General features: G+C 40.7%; 1 protein-coding gene and 1 pseudogene across 2 annotated transcripts; both read left to right on the top strand.

The window, feature by feature from the left end:
- Positions 1 to 1789: 1789 nt before the first annotated feature.
- PIN4 (peptidylprolyl cis/trans isomerase, NIMA-interacting 4) lies at positions 1790 to 22217 on the top strand. 2 transcript variants are annotated; one of them, XM_077146755.1, is made up of 5 exons: positions 1790 to 1924; positions 6792 to 6865; positions 20934 to 21053; positions 21456 to 21524; positions 21666 to 22217. In XM_077146755.1, exons 1-5 carry the CDS (start codon positions 1882 to 1884, stop codon positions 21696 to 21698), a joined length of 339 nt encoding a protein of 112 aa, XP_077002870.1. In that variant the 5' UTR covers positions 1790 to 1881; the 3' UTR covers positions 21699 to 22217. The 2 variants fall into 2 exon arrangements, with proteins under 2 accessions (XP_077002870.1, XP_077002869.1); XM_077146754.1 differs by lacking the exon at positions 21666 to 22217 and having other exon boundaries at positions 1793 to 1924; positions 21456 to 21637.
- Positions 6880 to 12181, top strand: LOC143671540 (general transcription factor II-I pseudogene; annotated as a pseudogene).
- Positions 22218 to 23529: the final 1312 nt, after the last annotated feature.

Below are 23529 nucleotides of genomic sequence, written 5' to 3'. Positions count from 1 at the left end.
CAAGGAAACTTGAACAGGTTGTGTCCAAAATTTGAACTCTGAGCTGGAGTTCATACATATTCCAGCTGGTAGTGGAAAGCTGGGACAGCTATGGACTCCTGGAGTGGAGCAAAAGCCTTAACATTATATAAAAATTACACTGGTGGATGGTGGTGCAGGGAAGGAGAGAAAGAGTATGAGGCCCAAATTAAAAAAGCATTCTCTTTAAGCTAACACTAAGTATAAGCTATTCATTGTTTTATGTGCTTTACAAAATATAAATTGTTTCATTCTCTTAACACCTTATAATTTTGTACTATTTTACAGATGATGGAACTGAGCCATAGAGAGGTGAGGACACTACCCCAAGGTCACAGAGCTAGTAAAATAGTTGGTACAGGATTTGAAGCCAGGCAGCCTGGCTCCAGGAATTCAAACTTCTGAAGCTGGTTAGATAGGGAAGGAGGAAGGGGGACGTGATCCTAAGCCCCATAACAAAAAGTTCCTTTTAGTGCGCACATACCTAGCCCTCACTTAGGTGGGCACCTGAAAAGAACAGATGAAAAGTGCATCTCATCAATCCCTTATTAGCATAGCCAAAGGGGGAAGGGCCCCTCCAAGATCTTACAATGCAAGGATCTCGACCTCAAACTGCTTATCCTTTGGAAAATGCCTGCGCTCATCTTCAAGCAGGTACCTTTGCTGAGCATTAACGTTTAACCACTGGCTAGTCTTTGGATTCTTTGGCTGTACATACTGACTAGTCCTCAAGTTCTTTCATGCTGCTGAGTCAAGAACCTTCACGGCATCAGCCCTTGCTCAGGGTCTAGATTTCTCTACGAATTTCCCGGGGTGCTCCGGCATCGAACTTATTAAACTATTTGTCTGTACACATTGACTAGTCCTTACATTCTTTCCTGAGACTGAGTCAAGAACCCTCATGCGCAAGCCCTTGGCTGAGGTCTCGATTCTTCTGAGAACTCCCAGGGTTGTCCAGCTTCACTTCTACATTATGCTGCACCATTATAGAAAGGTTGAAAAATACACAGAAGAATATACAACCATCTCTGTACTAGCACCACTGGTCATATTTTGCTGTAGAACCTTTCTGTCTTTTATATGCAGGTATTATATAGTACATTACATACTTTAAAAAAAACGGAATCATATTCTATAACTTGGTCTGTACCTTCCTTAAGGGCATATCTGTACACACTACCTTACAATCACTATTTTAAATGGCACGTGGTATCATTTTGTATGGCTGAAACATTTATTTAAGCAGAACCCTACTGAGGGACGTTTAGACTGTTTCCAATTTTTCTCCATTACAGAGTTCTGCAAGGGTGATAGACTTTTTGAAAAATTACCTTTTGGACCCAATCGGCTACAGCTGCAAACTAAAACTGAAAACCGAAAAACCTCAAGGGAGGGTAGGTCTTTGTGTGACAGCGAGTGGGACAAGGGGACTACCACGTTGCCTCTTCTCGCTCTCGTTTTGTCTGGCAGCCTCACCGTACAACCCATACCTGGCGCTTAGGGACTGCTGCTTCACTACTCCGGCGGGGAGATGGGGGGCGGGGGAGCGAGGAAACTGATGCAAACAAAGCTGTGAGAAAGACATAACAAAAATCGCCAAGGCGGAGTTTGCCTGCCACGATTCTACTTTTGGGTCCGCCCCCTACTCGGATCCAAGCTTCTCATTGGTCAGACCTCTTCAGGCTCATTGGTCAGAGGGCCAAAGGACTGGGCCTGCCCTAGGCTGTGCCTGTTTCCGGAGCCGCGATAAAAATGGCCAATTGCGATGCTGCTTTCCGGCATTGTTTAGGACATGCCCATGAGGTCCTAAGGGGCTTTGTACGGCAACCTGAACGGTCGAGAGTTCATCAGCAAGTTTCGAAGATGCCGCCGAAAGGAAAAAGCGGTTCTGGAAAAGGAGGGAAAGGTAGAGCGGCCAGACCAAAAAGGGAGAATCTGGGCGTGTGAGGAGCGAGTGGAGGGAGCGGACATGCAAACCCCAAGGTCCGTCGGGACAAAGGCAGCTAGTGGCCGAGGACCCGTAGAGCTGCCATAGATTGTGTCCGGAGCGGCACCAGTGAGGCTGAGAAGACAAGTGGCGGGAGGGCCTTCTGGAGTTGTAGAAACACTTGGGGTACGATGCAGGTACTGTCCTGATAGGTAATAGAAGCCGATGAAGATGGTTCCTCGGAGGTGATGACAGGAGACTATATCAAGGGGTTATTGGGGCTCTAAATGTAATCTTATCAGAAGTCAGCAATCAACCCGAGTCCGCATTGATCGCGTTCCGTAAAGTTCCCTCTAATGCTTACGGAATGATGTGCCTATCATCGGGAAAAGGCTCATTCATCCATTGAACAGAAATGTGTCAAGCGCCATGCTAAACGCTGAGGATATAAAAATAAGACACATGGGGGGAAAAAAGAGGCAGATGAAGCAATATAGAGAGGAGACTAATTAGAAGCATTGATTGGGATTGGGGCTGCTCCATAGTTTGAAAAGGGGAAAATACATCAAGGAGCTTCATTAACTTCTATAGATTTAAATATAATAGCTCTGAAATGTATTAAGAAAATGAGATAGAAATATATGGGGAAATGTTTCCTAACGTAATTGTAAATTTATTATACTGCTCGCAGATATGGAAATACCAAGTTTTAAAAAAATAAATAAGACTTATTTGTTCTGCAAAAAAATAATAATCTTATCTCCCAAAATAGTGGGGAAGGAAGACGCATAGTAATCATAAAGTATTGTGCTGAATGCAGTGCTGAGAGATGCGTACGGGATATTATGAAAACTAAGGAAGTGCTTAGTTAGGCAGGCCCAAATAGGCGGTAGAGGGTAAGGCAGAGCCTTCCTGACAGAGGGTTCATCAGGAGAAGCACTGAGATGAGAAACAGTCTGGTGTGTGCCTTACAGTGTTGCTGGAGCAAAAACTCAGGACAGATGGTGAGTAGTGAGAATGAAGATAGTGACAGAAATTAAATCATACACAGTGCAAAGAGCAGTGGTTAAGAGTGAGGAGATGGCAGCAATGGTCCTGGTGAGAGATGAGGGTAGCCTGAGCTAAGGTAGTGACTGAAATAGAGAAGAAAACAAATTCTATAAATATTTAGGATGTGAAATAGGTTAGACTGGTGACTTATTGGATGGCAATGGGGAGGGACCAGGGATAGTTTTCAGTTTTCTGGATTGGATTTCTAACTTGATGCTAGTTCTGCAAACAAAAATCAAGAATACTAGAGCAGGGTTGAAGTTGATGAGTTTGCTTTTAGATATGTTAAATTTGGGGTGTCTGTGGGATATCTAAGTAGAGACTTTGTCAGGAGGTAGTTGGATATTTGAGTCCAAAGGAGAGGTATAAGCTATACATGTAGTTTGAGGAGTTTTTAACATATAGATGATATATGAGAGTGTATGAGATTACCATGGAGAGTTTACAGAATAAGAAAAGCAGAGGGCAGAGGCTGTGATCCTGGAGCAGGCAGAGAAAGAGGCAACCAGGTACAAGGAATGCAGTAGAGTGGTGTCCCAGAGGCCAGAGAGACCAGAAAGCTTCAAGAAAGAAGATATGGCCTATCTAGCACAGCAAAGAGGCCAAATCAGATGAGAACCCTAAAAACCTCTATTTAATTTTGGAAATGGGAGGTGGCCTTAGGCAAGAGCAGTTGGTTTCTATGGATGGGGAATGTAGGAGCCAGATTGCAGTGATTATAGGACTGACTGGGAAGTAGTAAGGCAGAGACAGGCAGTGTAGACTTTTCTGGAAAGTTTTCATTTAAAAAACATGGAAGTTGGATAGTAGATAGAGGAGGACAAAGGATAAAGGGAAAGCTTTACTTTGTTTCTTCAGAATGGAGAAAACTTGGGAGTGAGTCTAAGATGAAAGAGCCAGTAGAGTTAGGTGAAGGTATGGTGGAGTGAGATTTAGGAGATAATGGGGTCCAGGACAGAGGTGAAACAATTGACCTTTGAATAGGAGAAGGAGCACCTTATACTTGGGATCACAGAGAATGAAGCAAGGATGGGTGTGTTTGTAAAAATTGGGGCTAGGGAGGGGGAAGAGGTAGAGATTATAGAAAATAAAGTAGAAGGCAAGGGTAATTGTTAAGACCGAAAGATAGGGACTGAGTAGGGGTCTTGAGGAGAGTGATAATGGTTTGGAATAGTTATTGAGAGTAATGGGAGAGAGAATGAAAAGAAACAAAATAAAAGGATTACTTTTGGGGCTGAGAGCCTGACTTAGATTGAAGGCCATGGATTTGGAGGAGACACCATCTACCCTGATCATGATTTACCACCTAACTAGCACATGATATGACTGAAAAGAGCTAGATGTTGCTTTGAGTCAGGTTTGAGGTTTTTTGGGGCAATTCTGGTAGAAGGAAAGCAATACAAGGTAATTAAATATGCCAGTGGAATCACAGTTCAGATGTCCAAGCTTGTGGTCCAGACTGGGAAGGAGAAATCTGCTAGTTTGGGGGAACATAACTAGAGAAAATACTGGGGAGAGGGAGTTCTGTGAAGTCCAAGAGCCAGTGTTGTGAGAATGAGGCACAAGAGAGCTGAAAGGACAGGAGGGCATAGGCAGAGACTAAGCTGTGTGTTCTGGGTGGCACAGTTCCATTGCATGCCCCTAGAAACCAGTGGCCTGGAGTAGAGGAACTGGGCATTTGGGAGGGAGGTCCAGAACCGTGAGGTTTGGTTGTTGGATGATTCCTTAACATAGAGAGTTAGATCATCAAGGATGATGGCAGGAGTGAGGTTAGAGAGGAAACCTGAAGCTGATGCCAGAGTCCTCAGTAAATCAAAGGGAGTGAGGTGGCAATCAGAAGATGACCAACATCTGGAAGTGGGGAGGATGGGATAACTGGAAGGCATCATCTTTAAGAGTGAATATTCTGCAAACCCACTTAAGAATTTAGTTCAATAAAACTCTTTCTCAGGCTTTTGATAATCAGTACTTCATGTTTTCAGTTTAGTTGAACCTGCATTGGACACTTGTGTGCCAGGCCCTGTGCTAGGCATTAGAGATATTAAGATGAGTAAGATGGAGTTCTCCACTAAGAACTTTCCAGTGACTCCCTATTACCTATAGGATAAATTCCAAGTACCTTAATGGGGCCCAGAGGTCCTTCATGCCCTGCTCCTTGTCTACCATTCCCAGGCTCATCTCACAGCACTTCCCCTTCATACTTGCTTCAGCTGTACAGTTTCTTGCCTATGCCATGCTGGTCTCCCATTGTGGAGTGACTTCTCATCCTTGTCCTTTCTTCAGCTGATCAGCTCCTATTTATCCAGGAAACCTTCCCTGACTGGCTAAAATGTCCCACTGTGCTTCCACAGCCCTCTGCCCATACTTGTCTCTTTTTTCTTTTTCAGGTTTGACACCTTTATTTGCATATTTTAAATTGTACACTCTAATAATTAAAACCATATGAACAAAAAAAAATGGCACTGTGATTAAACTGCATTTTACAACCTGTAGGATATCTTGAACCAGCTTAGTATTTACTCTGGATTCACTGTCATTCCACCCAGCTTCTTCCTTCACCAACATGCAAGTTCTTTTCCTTCCCTGCCAGTCAGACAGGCAGATGGGAGAGACAGGCGTGGATTTCCATATCAGTAGTTCTTGATTCTTTGATGTGAAAAGGGGCAGTGCAGTCATTTAAACTTGATCCATCCTCTTTGCATCTTACAAAGTTAACGGCTAAAAGAAGTAAAATAAGAAGGCCATGCTTGTGGAATATACAGTGCATATTTGTAGCTCATGCCTCATTACAATTTACCTGCTTGCTTTTGTTCAGTCATTTCTTTGGAAGGCAGTAGATTTTTCTCTTTTATTTCTGTCTTCTTTAATTTCAACTTATCTAATTTCTTAAACTCAGTCATACTAGATTTATCAGATATGGTTGTAGAGGAAGCCAAACAAGGCACATGAATGAGGGAAGTCCGGTCTGCACAGTGGCCGCTGCCATGCCCATAACTCTTTGCACCTAATGTGTTCTACTGAAGTTATCTGTTTACAGATATGTTGATGTATCTGTCATCCCCACTAGAATATGAGTTCTCTGAAGCAAACCATGGCTTCTTTATCTTTGTATTTCCAGTGGCTGGCACTTAGTAGTTACTTAGGAGACGTTTATTGAACTGAACACTTAATCTGGCAATAGCACTAAAGAACATCAGCCTCGTGCAATTGGTGTGCTGCCTTTGATACAGAAGCTGACGTAGTAAAGTGACATAGTGATAAGTTGCTGCAAGTGGTCATTAATGTGAATATCAATTACTTTTCTTAGGAAGACATCAGTAGGCAATGTATCAGTGCTAGGGATTTGGAAACAAACATTCTTTAGTCAAATATATGTGGTGAGAAATCTTATCTTAAGACATATTCTTGGAAATTTTTACTTTTGGGAATTATGAGTGCTTGAAGGCATAGTTACAGTGTTTATTGGAAATCTTTCAGAGCTTAGGGGTTTTCCCTTTGAAAGCAAGATATGAATTTGGGTTCAGAGAATCAGACTCGGTTTCTGGAGCTCTCGTTCACCCTTTAGGACACTTCAGTTGTGTATCCATTTTCAGTGAAGGGTTTATATAGGGCATGAATTTCCTGTTTTAGGAGAGGTGAGTCACAGATTAATTTAGCTTGATGCAGTAAAGTGTTTGGCAGAGTTCCCTTTTGGAGCTTGGTACTCTGATGGAAGTTTCAACTTTTGTTGTGTGTTGGAACTTTCCATAAATATGAGGTGCAGTTTAGATGAATACCTGTCATCTCTTCTCCAAAGGGGGAGCAGCCTCTGGGAGTGACAGTGCTGACAAGAAGGCTCAGGGTCCTAAAGGTGGTGGCAATGCAGTAAAGGTGAGTTACTATTTCCTTTTTTTATTTCCATGTTAAATATAAATAATATGTATTTTAGTTTGCTAAAGCTGACGAAATAGAGTTCCAGAAATGGATTGGCTTTCACAATGGGGATTTATTAACTTACAAGTTTATAGTTCGGAGGCTGTGAAAATGTCCCAATTAAAGCATCAACAGGCAACGCTTTCTCCCCAAAGACTGGCTATCAGCGCTTTGGGACCTCTCTGTCACATTACAAGACACATGGCAACATCTGCTGGTCTCTCCCCTCTCTCCCAGTTTTTGTTGCTTCCAGCTTCTGGCTACAGTGGCTTCCTCTGTGTTTCTGTGGTTTCTGTGTTTTCTGTGTGTCCTTCTCTCTCAGCTTTTTTGGCTTTTCTTTCTCAGTTTCTCTGAATTTCATCTCTTATAAGAGGATTAACACCCACCTGGGGCATGCCTCAACTGAAATGACCTAATCAAAAGGTCCCACCCACAATAGGTTTATACCCACTGGAATGGATTAGCTTTAAGAACATGATCTTTTCTGGGGTACAACAGCTTTAATATATATTGGTGCACAGAAAAGGAAAAGACATTTTGCTTTATAACTCAATGTTAGAGACTAGTCTAACACTGAGGTAAAATCAAGATAAGAAAAAAATTGGAAAATATAGACCAGTCTCACCTATGAATAGTAATTCCTTTAAAATATTTTCTCAAATGCTTTCTCAGAAGTCCAGAATTTCTTCATACTCTTAGTGTTGTTCTTTAAAAATGTACCAAGTAACATCTTCCCAGTAAGTGGTGAGTTATTTCAAGTGCTTAGCTCAGTGTTAAGAGGTCCCTCTGCTGAATAAATAGGCTTAACAAGGGCTTAGGTCTCATTAGGTAGCTCTCACACTGGTGAGCTAAAAGTCAGGGTTCTCACCATGAAAACGGGGGTAGGAGACAATCAGCAAATAACTTCTTAAAGTGCTAAACCTAGTAGTCCCAGAAAAGTTCTTGCCCATAGAAATTATTATCTGCAGACATAGAACTACACAGCTTAGTGTTACATAACAAGGCGACTTCAATGTTTTAGCCAGGATTGGGGAGCCTATACATTGATTGATGTATTCAACAAGGATTTGGTGATACCCGCTCTGTACCAAGTTCTGAGGATTAAAAAATAACAAATAAGAGATGGTCCCTGTCATTACAGTCTATTAGGGAGCAGTTAGGTAAATAAATTTTAGTGCTGAATGATAAGTGCAGTAGTGGAATTGCATCATACAAATCCAGTAATATGTATACACCAGAATATATATATATTGCCTACCTTTCTACTCAAGGAATATATGCCCCAGAGAGAGAGTGAAATGGGAGACTTTAATCTGCTTTTCTTAGCCTCCATTCTTGTATGAACTTCCAGCCATGTTCAGTGGGTTTCTGGTATACAGAGATAAGTTTCCATAAAGCATGTCCCCTAAATACAACCCAGCTACTTCATCTGGTGTTGTAGATTAGCACAACACTGGGAGGCCCTGGAGAACTGACCTTTGTCTCCAGTACGGCATCCTTATAAGGGATGTTCTAGGTTAATTCTGGCTATATACGATTTTCACCTTATATGCAAACTTTTACATTCTAATTTAAGAGATTATTCATCTGCTGCATATGGCTTTAAAGAGGCATCTTGCTGTCTCTGGAAACAAAATTAAAAGTTCATTGTAGCTATAAATGAGGTATATGGAAAGGAGTGGCATGTGATTAATAAGACAGTAGGATTAGGGCTTGTCATTCAGTATTGTATTTTGAGAAGATTGTAGATTAACATGCAGTTATAAGAAATAATACAAAGAGATTACATGTATCTTTTATCCAGTCCCCCCACCCCACCCCCAGTAGTAACATCTTACCAAACTAGTTCAACAGCATAACCAGGATATTGACATTGATACAGTCAAGATACAGAACAGAGAGAAAAGGGGCCGCTAATTGTGCCCTTCCCCTGCTTCCCTGCACACGCTCTTTAGCCATGGCCACCCACTTGCCTCCATTACCCCAGCCTCTCGCTCCATCTCGTGATCAGGTCAGGGCACAGAGAGAGGCCCTTGCCTGGGCAGCCATGTGGTGGTGACAGGAGCTGGTTCTCGAGATGTATGGGCCCCTTGCGCTCTTACCTGCTCGCTCCCCAACTCAATTTAGTCCAAAGCTTCTCCGTAGTGGCCCACATTCACTTCCTTTCAATACCCCTAGCCCTAGCATTGCCTGTAGGGAGCTGGTCTTGGGGATCATGACCCAAGTAGCAGTGTCTTCTCTGCCTGTTGAAGATGACTCTTTGGAGAGCAGGATGGTGGCGACGTTCCTTATGTATGCTCTTGAGTCATAAGTCCAAGGCAGAATTGATCTGCATTACAGTGTGTGAAACAGATGTGTTTGTTGTTGAAACATAGAAAAGACATACTTTTGTCAATACCTGGGAGGATCTTCAGAATGATTTCATAAAATTGCTGTTTCAAAGAAGAAAAGGCTGTAGATATACATAAAATGAAGTCTACAACCCAGACAAATTGGATAAGTGTGGATTCTGTGGAAATCAAGACACCAAAAAAAAGTCCATATGAGAAGATGTTAAGAGACCAGTCAGCTATGGTAGTGCAGGGTCTTCCTAAAGGAGTTGCCCTTAAACACCCTGAGAATTAGGATCTTGCAACCCTGAAATGGATTTTGGAGAGCAAAGCAGGTATTTCATTTATCATTATTAGACATTTCCTGGAGCCAGAGAAGCACTTAGGTGGCCATCTGATGATAACAGAGATGCCAAAAGGTTGATACTGTCTCCGTGTGGAAGTTGTGGGCCCATCAAATTGAAAACTGAACCCCTGGAAGATTTCTGGCATTTCCCTAGAAATGACAGCTGTGACAGTAAAAGAAGAATCAGAAGATCCTGATTACTAGCAATACAACATTCAAGAAAGCCATCATTCTTCAGAAGGCAATAAAGAAACAGAAATGGAAGTATCAGCTGAAGATTCTACTCAGCATGTCCCTTCAGAAATAAGTGGGTACTCAGAAGTTGAGGTGACTATTGAAGACAGTGATTATTCTCCACCTCCCAAGAGACAAAAGAACAATGACCACCATAGCCACCAGCTACTGAACCTACCTGTGCTGGAAAATGAAAAGGGAGAGAGTTCACCTTTGAGAAATGGAATGCTGGAATTACTGATCTATGTAAGCAAGTCCAAAAGTTATTTGAAAGAACATATGTTCATGCTATAAAAGCCAAATGTCCTGTGACAATCGCGTATCCCCTTTTCCAGTCACATGTTGAAGATCTTTATATAGAAGGACTTCCGAAGAAATTCCTTTTAGATGGTCCTCTACTTATAGAATTCCTCTCCTTGAGAGGATATTACTTGCAAAGAAAAGGATTTGTTTTGTGATTAAGAAGCCTGAACTTCTGAATTCAACATGTGAAGATTTACAGCTTATTAAACAAACTTCAGAAATGAAGGAAGAATGTTATGTAAGAATTATTAAATTAAGAAAAATGATAGATCGGCTTTTCTGCAAAAAAAATTCTGAAGCCTTGGAGAGCGCTGAAGCCAAGGCTGTACCTTACCAGAAATTTGAGGCACATCTAATGTTCTCTGTGTGGAAAGTCTACCACAAAACATTCCTTTTAGAAGTCCCTCATGATATGGAATCCCAAGGCTGGAAAAAAATCAAGTGAGCAATTTAATTAAATTTGTTATTAAAAGAGCAGAACTTCTGACTCACAGTGCAACTGAAGTTACTCAGCCAAGAATGAATATACCAGTCAAAGAAGATTGGAATATCAGAATTACCAAGCTACACAAACAAGTGGAAGAGATTTTTTATTTAAAATTTGCTCAATCTCTTGGACTCATAGAGGTAGTAAAAGTACCATACCCTGTGTTTGAATCAAATCCTGAGTTCAAAGCCTTGTCAGGAAGAATCCCCTTTCAAACACCTACCTGGTTTGAAATTCCACGACTTGAAAGGATTGTGCATGGGCGTAATGAAATCAGGTTTATTGTTAAAAAAATCTGAACTAGTTTTCTGTTGGCCTCCTGGAATAGTTAATAAAATAAGTACTAAAGCATTGCAGTCCCTGAAAAAAGAACCATGACGCCTTGGAAGCAATTCAGAGATTCTTGAAATTGAGGTCACTGTGAAAAGTTAATAACAACAATCCTCAAACCTCCACTGTTCGAACTCCTATCCAGACTAAAGGTTCTAATGTCCCCTTCAGGCCTCGAGGAAGGGAGTTTTCCTTTGAGGCCTGGAATGCCATAATCACAGACCTAAAACAGAAAGTTGAAAATCTTTTCAGTGAAAAGTATGTGGTGAAGCTCTTGGCCTTAAACAAGCTGTGAAAGTGCTATTTGCATTATTTGAATCTTTCCTAGAAGACTTTTATGTGGAAGGCTTACCTGAGGGTGTGCCATTCCAAAGACCATCTACTTTTGGCATTCCAAGACTGGGGAGGATCTCAGAAATAAAGCCAAGTTTAAGTTCATCATTAAAAACCCCGAATTGAGACAGCAATTAAGGAGAGCACCTCCTCTAAGAGCCTTCCAAGAAAAATAAATTCATCACCTAGTGTTAATACTACTACGTCAAGAGTTGAAGATCTTAATGTCATTCAGGTAACAATTCCAGACAATAATAATGAAAGACTGTCAAAGGTTGAAAAAGCCAAACAGCTAAGGGAACAAGTGAATGACCTCTTCAGTTGAAAATTTGATGAAGCAATTGGTATGGGTTTCCCCTGTGAAAGTTCCCTACAGGAAAATTGCTATTAACCCTTGATGTGTGGTGGTCGATGGCATGCCCACAGGAGAGTCATTCAAAGCCTCCAGTTACCTGAAAATCAGCTCCATGAGAAGGAACTTAGATTCTGCAGAGCTTATCAAATTTACAGTTATTAGACCATTTCCCGGCCTTGTGATCAATAACCAGTTGGTTGATCAGAGTGAGTCAGAAAGCCCAGTGATACAAGAATCAGCTGAGCCAAGCCAGTTGAACTGTCCTGCAACAGAAGAAATAGAGAGTAATGGAAGCTCTCAGATCAAGCAAGAACCAGTCCCAACGTGGTAGACCTCTTCCCTGCTAGGCTTAAAGTATCAGTGGTTGAGAAGAGCTTTTCGGACCTGTTACTGCCCCAAACTGTGTAATATACTTGTATAACAGAAATACCTTCTATACAAACCTTTTTTCTACCTTTAGATAGAAATATCTACTTTTTCAGCAGTTCTGTGAATTAAAGAGCAAAATGACTGTTAAAAAAAAAAGATACAGAACAGCTGCATCGCCAAAAGGATCCATCCAGTTACTCTTTTATAGCTATACCCACTTACCTCCCACTCCTACCACCACCCCCTCCTTAACCTCTGGGAGCAACTAATCTGTTCTCCATTTCTATAATTTTATAATTTCAGGAATGTTATATAAATGGAACTGTACTATATGTAACCATTTTGGGATTGGCTTCTTTCATTCAGCATAATTCTCTGGAGATTTCATTCAAATTGTGTGTATCAATAGTTTGTTCCTTTTTATTGCTGAGTAACATTCCATGATATGGAAGTACCAGAGTTAGTTTCAACCACCTGTTGAGGGGCAGCTGGGTTGTTTCCAGGGTTTTTGAAGGCCCTATTCAAGGAGGGACCTAAGAATCTTCCAGCTTTTTAAAGTGTCTAGATTTCTTCCACATCCTGTCATTCTCCTTTAGACCCCACTCCTGTGCACACATCCTACCCTGGTCATCATTATGAGCTGTTCAGCTTCTGAAAACCACCTGCTGACCACAGCTTTCCTCCTTTCCCTTCACTTCCTGCCTCGCAAATCCTGTTCTCCTCACGCGGCCCACCCTGTTCTCCCCACTTTCTCCCAAGTTTCATGTTTTTACCCTATTCCCCATATTACCAGTAAACTGAAATTAGATCTAAGGCCTTAATAATTGAATTGAGGTACACTAACTCCTTTTCCTTTTGATCTTTTCACTACATTCACTTGCAAAATTATAACTTCAGAATCAATTCAAAAGTCTACTTTCTTTGCACTTAAACTCCAGTTGTTGGGCCCACCAGAGTCACACAGCCATACCTGCTACCCAGATACCCATATTTATTATATCATTTTAATGATATATTATATGATTTATTATATCATTTTAATCTGTCTTCTAAACCTTTAAGAGTAGGTTATACACTTCCTTATCATCAATCAAAGTCCAAGGGCTCATAAGCCCTAGGTTCACATACCCATCCCAGAATAAAATACCATGGCTAGGGGGATTGAATGCACTAATTCTCTAAGTGTGGGTCATGTGCCCACCCCTGTAGTCAGGGTATAGTCAGCTTCTCTGAAGTCATATAGATGAGTATAGGAAGGGTGGTTCCTAAGGCGAAATCAGGGTATTGTTTCCAGAAAGGGAAGGATGCTGGAAAGATGAACCCACCATATACCCATTCCCCTCAGCTAGCTAGGGGATGTTCAGGGACTAAAATCTAGTTCCGTAGGAACCCCTGCTCAGTGTTGTTACCACTGAATCAACATGCTTGTCCATGTAATTCAGAAGCTATGTTAGAACTCAAAGCTTCTTCAGCTGGTAAAGGTGTTCAGTAATCACATTCTAACCCGCACTTGACAGGCTCTGGGAAAACAACCAACTCAAGGGGCTACAGGAGGCTAGAGTCAAAGCAACAACTGGCTTCACAAGCCAATGGTGAGGTAACCTTTTGCTAAAAAGCCTCTGGGTGGGAAGTGCTAAGATGGGTTAGAAAGGGCCCCCAGAGATCGTCTAGTTAACCCCCTTGTTGTAGAGATGGGAAAACTGAGGCCCAGAGAGAACTCACTTATGTAAATTCATGTGGCTGAGGTAGTGATAGTGTTTAATGGTTAGAACGTGGGCTCCAGCACCTAGAAGGCCATTGTTTAAATCCTAGATCTGCCACTTACTAACTGTATCACTTAGACTGATTTATATCACCTCTCAGAGCTTAAGAGTCCTCCCCTGTAAAATTGAGAAGAAACTGTTTACCTGACATGGTTCTGAGGATGATTTAATAATATGTGTGAGGAGGCCCTTTGTCCCTTTGTAAGTTACCTGGCCCATAGTGACAGGAAAAAAAAAGAGTAGGTTGCATATATCATGCACATTTATCATTTAATGGTGCCATATATATTTCCTAAGAGCATGTATATAATCTTACATTAAGTACAGTTATCCAGTTAAAGAATTTTAACATTGATATAAAGCAGCCTATATTCCAATTTTTTCAGATGTTCCAGTAGAAGCTTTGAAGGTGATTCTAATTTGCAGCTGATATTGAGAAACATTGAACCAGTGTCACGGGTTTGGTATGAGGATTTAATGAGATAATATATGTAAAGCACTTAGCACAATGCCTAGTAGATGTTAAGTACTCAATAACTTTTTAATATTTTTAATATTTTCACAGAGAAAATGGAAACCAGACCTATAGTCAGGAACTTCTTGGCCTTCCAGCCCTCTACCAACAATGTTATCTTCACCCACACTTCCCCTTCTCTCATCTCACCTTTCTTCCTCTAAGGCTAATTAATTAGTCCCTCAAAGAGTGCTTTCGATTCCAGACCTTGCTCCTTCAGTTATCCCCACCCTCCTTTGCTCTGCCTTCCAACTTTCCCTCTTTACTGGGTCTTTCCCTACAGTCTGAAAATATGCCCAGGGATCTTCCATCTTCAAAATACATGCATGACTTCAACCCTTTTCATTTAACCATAGCTCTTTCTTCACATAATTAATTGAGTACCCCCATACTCATTATTTTCCCACTTTCCATTATTTTCTCAGTCCATTACTGCAGTCCGGTTTCTGCCCCTCTTTTGAAACTACTTTTGCTAAGGTCATCAATCAGTTATTGATAAATTTATTCTATGTCTTACCTGATCTCTCTGAAGCACTTAACATTGTTGACCATTTCCTCCTCAAAACCCTCTCCTGCCTTGGTTTCTGTTAATACACCTTCTTCTCCTCCTTATTCTTGGGTCCTTCCTTTTAATTTTCTTTTGGAGTTTTATTTGGTTGTTGCTTAAACATTAATATTCTCCACGGTTGCCTATAACCAGCCTTCTTTCCTCATCCTCTTTTCATTCTGCACAACTTCCCTGGGTAATCTCATCAACTCCCCCCACTTCCATGCTGATCTGTAGCTTGGCTCTCTTCCAAGTTGGAGACCCAGATATACAGTTCCCAGTTAGTCAATTATACTTGCAAACCTCACTGGTACTACAAACTTTGTCTAACTTGTCAAACTGTTCAAACCAAAATACCCATTTATTCATTTATATAATAAAGATGGGATTACCTTTATGTGACCATGAATGCTCATGTGCACCTTCCCACTAATTGAAATAGAAAGTTGCTTCCTCATTGTGAAGGCAGAAAGAGCAGTCTGGAAGCTGTTTTACCCAGGCATAATCAAGGTCTGATGTGCCATCCTTGTCCCCCAACAGACCATCTCTCTAGTATCCATATTGCTTATCATCATCTCTACTGGACAATGCTGTGCACATTCCATGCAAATTTGTTTTTCTGAGCTCTGCTTTTTTAAAAAAAATTTTTTTTTCATTGACATATCTTCACACACATACAGTCCATCCAAAGTATACAATTAACGGCTCATTAAATGCTATTAAAGTATACAATAGCATTACTTGTACATTCATCACCATGATCATTTGTAGAACACTTGCATCACTAAAGAAAAAAAAATAAAAAGAAAAAACGCATATATCCCATACCCCTTACCCCTCCCTCTCATTGATCCTTAGCATTTCAATCTACCCAGTTTTTTTATCCCTTCCCCCCCCAATTATTTATTTATCTCTTTTATCCTTATTTCTTTACTCATCTGTACATACCCTGGATAAAGGGATCATCAGACTGAAGGTTTTCACAGTCACATGGTAATATTGTAAAAGCTATATGGATACACAGTTGTCTCCAAGTATCAAGTGAGCCCTACTTTTTGACACATTGTTTTGTTTGATGTCTTTATATTTTCACTGTAACTCCTCTGGCCAGAAAATTATTCCTTTGGCCTTAGGACACTGTCCCTTCCACCATCACCCTCAAATTTCAATAGTTTGGCACTAAGGACCTTGATTTCTTGTCTCTGAATTTATGAGGGAAGTACCCCAACCCCGTCCTGCCACACATCACCTACAATTTGAAACAGATTCTATGTGAATGAGAAATGGTAGATCCTACAAAACAAATTTTGACAAAATCATTTTAAAGGATGCAGTCTTTTTTTAGACCTTGACTTTATGTAAACATTGGTAAAATTTGAATACTTTTATAGGGTTGAGTACTCCTAATATTCAACAGATGATACATTTTTCAAAGTGGTGAATTGTAGGTGGTAGGGGAGATTTTTATATATGGGGCCTTGTGATGAAGTGCTGGTATGCACGTCCAACTTTATGGTTTGGTGGGTGAAACAACACCCAGCTCATGATAGGCAGCTCAGGGCTCATGGTAACTTGGTAGCCCATGGTTAAGCGTTCAGTCTCTACTAAGGCCCAGTAGCGGGCCAAAAGCTGTTTTTTAAAAGGAGTAATTATCTAAAAAATTAATTTTAAAAATGTGACTATGTGATTGTGAAAACCTGTGTCTGATGCTCCTTTTATCTACCTTATCAACAGACAAGTAAAACATATGGCATAAAAATAAATAATAGGGGTAACAAATGTTAAAATAAATTTAATAGATTGAAATGCTAGTGATCAATGAAAGGGAGGGGTAAGAGGTATGGTATGAATTTTTTTCTGTTGTCTTGTTATTTCTTTTTCTGAATTGATGCAAATGTTCTAAGAAATGATTATGATGATGAATGTGCAACTATGTGATGATATTGTGAATTACTGATTATATATGTAGAACAGAATGATCATATGTTAAGAATGTTTGTGTTTGTTATATTTTTTTAAAAATTTTAAAATTAATGTAAAAAAAGGAGTAATTATCTGCAGCAAATGGTAAGGCTTCACTTCAAAATCCTAAGGGTCTGCATTGTGATTCTCCTATAGGGGCCTGCCAAAGGCTCCAGACAACATCTCTAAATGCCATTGACACTTCTAGCAGCGTTGGATCTGCTGGATCATACGGCCCAAGTGGCAGAGAAGCTTGTACAGCAGCCTGGACGTGTCATAGCGCCTCCTTTTGTTCAGGTCCCCACTGAAAATTAGCAGCTTTTCTGGTCACTCAGTAAATGGGTTGGAGTAGCACACCCAAATGGCATATTTGGAGGCAAATATGTTGCCTCCAAAATCCAAAGAGGCCAACTAGGCATTGTGCCTCTTTCTTGGTTGTAGGAGGGCCAGATGCAACAGCTTATCCTTCACCTTAGAAGGAATATCTCAACATGCCCCACACCACTGAATACCTAGAAATTTCACTGAGATGGAAGACCCCTGTATTTTTGTTGGATTTATCTCCCATTCCCTGACACACAAATGCCTTGCCAGTAAGTCTGGAGTAGTTGCTAATTCTTGCTCACTATGTCCAATTAACATGATAATCATCAATATAATGGTCCAGTGTGATGTCTTGTAGGAAGGAGAAATTATCAAGTTCCCTGGGGACAAGATTATGAAAATAGGGCTGGAGAAGTGATATATCCCTGAGGTAAGACAGTGAAGGTATACTGCTGACATTGTCAGCTGAATGCTGTTTCTGTGGTCCTTACTGACAGCTATTGAGAAAAAAACATTTACCAGATCAATATCAATACATTTACCAAAACACAGTACCAGGTACCAGGTGATGTGTTGATTTGTTCAAGCAGTGATACCACATCTGGAACAGCAGCTGCTGTCACCACCTGGTTAAGTTTATGATAATCAATTATCATTCTCTAAGATCTATCTGTTTTCCACACAGGCCAAATAGGAGAGTTGAATGGGGATGTGGTGGGAACCCCTGCATCCTTCAAGTCCTTAAGAGTGGCACTAATCTCTGCAGTCTGTCCAGGAATCTGGTATTGCTTCTTATCTACTATATTGTTAGGCAGGGGCAGTTCTAGTGAGTTCCACTTAGCCTTTCCTACCATAATAGCCCTCACTCCACAAGTCAGGGAACTAATGTGGGGATTCTGCCAGTTGCTGAGTATGTCAATTCCAATTATGTATTCTGGAACTAGAGAAATAACCATAGAATGTCCAGACCCACTGTGAGACAGACCTGAGCTAAAACCCCATCAATAACCTGACCTTCATAAGCCCTGACTCTGACTGCTGGACCAGAGTGATGTTTTGCATCTCTGAAGTTAATGTCACTCTGAGCCAGTGTCTAATAATCCCCAAAATATCTGATCATTTCCTTTTCCCCAGTGTACAGTCACCCTGGTAAAGGGCCGTATGTCTCCTTGGGGAAGGCTGGGAGGAAGGTTAACAGTGTAAATTTTGGGCAGTATAACAGGGTCTTTCTCCAAAGGTATCCAGCCCTCCCCTCATTCAAGGGGCTCTGGGTCTATAAACTGTCTCAAGTCTGGGAATTGATAAAGGGGCCGTGACTCTCTGTTTTTTGTAATTCAAAATAGAATTCTGTTCACTTGACCTAAAATTCTGCTTATACAGCTCAAACAAGAATTTAGTAGACTGCCCATATATTTTACTTCTATGTACCCCATAATCTACCAGCTAATACCATAAGTCTCTGTGAGTCAGATTATTTTGACTGCTGCTTTAAGTCTGCTGTCCATTATGGTGACCATGCCCACCTTTTCTGTGGCGATTAACTGTCACCACATGGCTTCTGCCAACTCAGGATCCAGTCATCCCCATTGTGTTTAAGGATTCCAGCTCAGTGACAGCACTTCCCACACCAATATCTAACCTACAGAGAAGGGCGACTACAGAGCTCTTCAGGGACAATAGAGCTAATCTCACAAATTTACTTCTCAGAGTCCTTGTGAAAGGTGTGTCCTCTGGACATTCCTGGGGTATGTGAGCAGGTCTTCCATGATAAATCCACTGTAACATTCCAATCTCTCTAAGCCTCTGGATCCCCTCATTTACATTATATCGGGTAGTTCTGGCATTTTGACCTCAGGTAATTTCAACCACCTTTGGATCCATGTTTCAGCCAACCACCCAAACAAGCTGTTACCACCCTTTCTAACCCCTCGAGCTACAACATTGAATGCAGAATCTCTGCTTACTGGGCCCATATCAATAAATTCAGCTTGATCCAACTTTTTATATTCCTTCCGCCATTATCCCACACCCTTACTATCCATTCCCACACATATTCCCCCAATTTCTGTCTCTGTAAATTGAAAAACTCATGCAGTTCTTTTGGAGTATAGTATATTTCCTCATGGGTCACACTTTGAACTTCACCTTTCAGGGCCTGGTGGAGTTTACTCTAGTTATAGGTCTTAAAGAAAAGAGGGGTGGTTGGGGTAGGCATGAAAAGAAATTGAAGTGTCTTTCAAGCCACTTAACTCAAGGTAGTTCATTGCAATTTCATCTGGTGAAACAGGATTAATTGCTCCAGATAGAGGAGTGAGGTCCATTTCCCCGGGAGAGGTGGTTACAGGTGTTGCAGGCACTGAAAGGGTTAATCTCTTTAGGTGGAGGTTGGATGGCAGACTCCTCTGGGCAGACTGGAGGCCAAGAAGCTCTTTCTTTAGGGCAGGTTGGAGATTGAGTGGCTGTTTCATCAGGACAGACCATTATAGGTCTATCTAGCAAAGACTCAGCAGATCCAGGGTTTCCATGTCCCTCCTGCCATCATTAACAACACTTATGTCCCCATCCCAAGTTTTAGGATCCCATTCTTTTCCAATCAAAGCCTTTGCCTTAACAGCAGACACCCTGCAAGGTTGAGAATTTAGTTTATGTTGTAAGTCTACTTGCACAGTACTACTCTGGGTCTGGTTTTCAGAGATCTCAAGTCGCCACAGGAAATAAGATTTTCTTTCAGGGCACACACAGAAACTTTTACATCTTTCATACAGCATTTAAGTTGCAAAATTGAAGCCTTCAGCTCATACCTCTCCCTCATAATTGTATCTAGCACATCTAAGAACAACCAGGCAGCATCATTAAACCACTTAACTCCACAAAACTCTGCTAAGGTGTCAAAACACTCTCACCCACAGCCTTGTCTCATTTAAGGGTACAGTTAGAAGATTCAAATGGTGATATTTTGTGTATCTCCATTGCCAACTCACACCAACTGTCAATGCCATCGTGATTAGTGGAGACAGTGTCATTAGTGCCTGAGTCTAATCAGAGTAGAAAAACAATTGTAAAAACCCATTTTTAAGTTTGTTTTTCAAGAACCAACTGATACCAAGCTGCATTAGTCAGGTCTCAAGGAACTCTACAGGAGAGGTTCACTGACTGAAGAAGCGGTGAAAGTCTCTCTTCTTCCTTAAAAATCTTCAACTGGTTGAATTGAATCTAGTTGATGGATTACTCATTTGTGGTAGACTGCCCTTAGTTGATTACAGATGTAACAGCTACAGATGCAGTCTACTAATTGATGATTTAATACACTAGCCTTCTGGTTTATCAACCAGCCATGAAATATCCTTGCAGTAACAGGCCTTTGCTCACCCAACCAGACAACTGGGCACCATTACTTGGCCAAGTTGATACCAGAACCTAACCATTAGAGGCCTCTTTTGGTAAAGAATATTTCCTACTGAGTTTTTTAATCTGAAATAGCAGCTACCCTCTCAATCTTCACAGCTCTAAGAGACTACATAAATACTCCAGTGCACAAATGGGTTAACACTTAGAGGTTTAAAGACTTGCTGAAGGTCATATAGCAGAGTTAGAATTTGACTCCAAGCTCTTAACCATTATGACGTTTCCTTTTCTTTTACCAGTGATGTACTTTCCTGATACAGGAAATGGGATTGTAGTCCTCACCCAACTGGGCAGACTTCCAGGATTTTCAGTTGCCTGTTGTGCTAATATGATTTTTCACTGGTGGGGGTAATCCAGACTTAATTGCTCGACTATAAGGAGTAATTTGGGCCTCATAATATGTGTACATACTTTTTTCTTATAGGTCAGACACATTCTATGTGAAAAACACAGCAGAATCATGGAAGCCATGGAAAAGTTGAAGTCTGGAATGAGATTCAATGAAGTGGCCACACAGTATAGTGAAGATAAAGCCAGGCAAGGGGTATGGTGGCCTTATTTAAAATTACATTTCCCCCATAGTGGAAACGCAGAAATAGGGATTATTCCTGTGTTCTGCCATTGATTCTAGCCATGTCTTTCTTGGTTTAAAGATCTTGAAAGCAGGAATTTTCAACTTTTAAACAATTGAATAAGGGTCCCCTTTGTCTATAAAATTAAGTATGGCCAAACTGACACAGCCATCTTTAAAAGTCCAGTAGTATTATGTGTTTATGTATTCAGTTTAGGATTAGACCTCTTCCACCAATTTGTCTTTATTGAGCCTATTCCCATACAGCTCAGATGAATAAACCTTATCATTCATGTTAGGAGATTCTCTCATGCTACTGCAGAACTGTTCCATCTTCAGTATCACTTGACATCATGTATCTTTTGGATTTTTCAGGGCGACTTGGGTTGGATGACCAGAGGGTCCATGGTAGGACCATTTCAAGAAGCAGCATTTGCCCTGCCTGTAAGTGGGCTGGATAAACCTGTATTTACTGACCCTCCAGTTAAGACAAAATTTGGATATCATATTATTATGGTTGAAGGGAGAAAATAAAATCATATGAAAGACTGAATAAATTTTCTACATTGTTTATTTCTTTAAAAGGTATTGGATAAGATGGGTCCTCAGACCAGATAAGTCCTGAAATGCAGAGGGGCCAGCCTCTCCAGAACATCAACCAGTTCTATCCCCCATCCCACATTATCCACAGCCCCTTCCAACATGAAAAAGTTAGAATAGCCATAGCCCAAATACCCCTAAACAGTGCAAAAAAGATCAAAGGTGATGGTGGAGTTATACAGAGAAGATAGGGTTTAACAAATGAGTATAAGTGCTGAATCATTATATTGGTATTTCTTTTAGTCGCCAATATCTTAGAGCAGCTAGAAGTAACCTAAAATTGTAGAATTGTAACCCATACCAAACTCTAAAATCTGTTTTACAACTAATTGATACGATGTGTTTGAAATTTATTGCTTTTCTGTATATATGTTACTTTTCACACACACAAACACAGTTTGATTGTGATGATAAATGCACAGCTATATGATGATATTGTGAACTATTGATTGTATGTACACTTTGGATGATTACATGGTATGTGAATATATAATATATATCAATAAAAATAAATAATTAAAAAAAGGTATTGGATAGTCCTTATGAACTATGTCAGTATGGGTTTGTGGGTGTATGTTAGTGTATAATACAGTAGGTATTCAGTCAATAGTTTTCAAAGGAAATCAGGTAGGCGCCTTTTAACCTATATCCCTTTTCCTCTCAGAACAACTATATCAGATTCTCAGCAAATGCCTCATAACTTAATTCAGAAACCATGTCTGGGAGGGCCAAATAGCTCACACTGTTGATGCAACTGAAAATACTCAGCATCAAATGAACAGATTATTATACAAGATCCATATAAGTTCCTGGACAATACTTGTTTTACAAGTTGGCCAACTTTGCCCTGCCAGGAAAGAAGCTATTAGCTCCATGTTTAAAATGTTTAGCATAGTCCATGGCACATAATAGCCATTCAACATTAACTCTTTTTTAAAAAAATGAATGTTTATTGGAAAAACAGGCATTTAGTTGACCCTGGGTTGTTTGTACCAGACAAAGCAGCCACTCACCAAATGCTGGTTAAAGGGAGAAACATCAGCATAAAAAAATATAAGGGACTCTTAATTGTCCCTTCTGGGGCCAACATTCTATGTATCTACATTTTTAAAATTTTAAATGCAAGGGCCATGGTGGCTCAGCGGCAGAGTTCTTGCCTGCTGTGCTAGAGACCTGGGTTCAATTCCTGGTGCCTGCCCATGAAAAAAAAATTTAAATGCAGTATATACAACATACAAAAAAGCATAAGTACTATACTGTGCATCTGCTATACTGCTTCAACAATAAAACTGTCAACACAACTATGTGACTCTCAACAGTGATTCTTTTTTTAAGTGTTCCCTCCCTCAGCTGCATTTAATTTGGCATTATACCCTGTGCTGGTTTGAAAGGATGTATATCCCCTGGAAAAGCCATGTTTTAATCTAAATCCCATTTTGTAAAGGCAGAATAATCCCTGTTCAATACTGTATGTAACTAGATCATCTCCCTGGAGATGTCTCCCAATCAAGAGTGGTTGTTAAACTGGATTAGGGGAGGTGTGTCTCCACCCATTTGGGCAGGTCTTGATTGGTTTACTGGAGTCCTATAAAAGAGGAACCATTTTGGAAATTGAGTGATTCAATTTCCAAATGCTGCAGCACTACAAAGCAGAGAGTCTGCTAGCCAGTGCTTTGGAGATAAAAAAGGAAAATGCCTCCCTGGGAGCTTCATGAAACAGGAAGCCAGAAGAGAAAGCTAGCAGATGACGCCATGCTCGCCATGTGCCCTTCCAGCTGAGAGAGAAACTGACTGTTCACCATGTGCCTTCTCACTTGAGAGAGAAACCCTGAACTTCATTGGCCTTCTT

This window comes from Tamandua tetradactyla, chromosome X, assembly GCF_023851605.1.
Source record: "Tamandua tetradactyla isolate mTamTet1 chromosome X, mTamTet1.pri, whole genome shotgun sequence".
Taxonomy (NCBI): Eukaryota; Metazoa; Chordata; class Mammalia; order Pilosa; family Myrmecophagidae; genus Tamandua; species Tamandua tetradactyla.
This window is presented reverse-complemented; position numbering and strand designations above follow the sequence as displayed.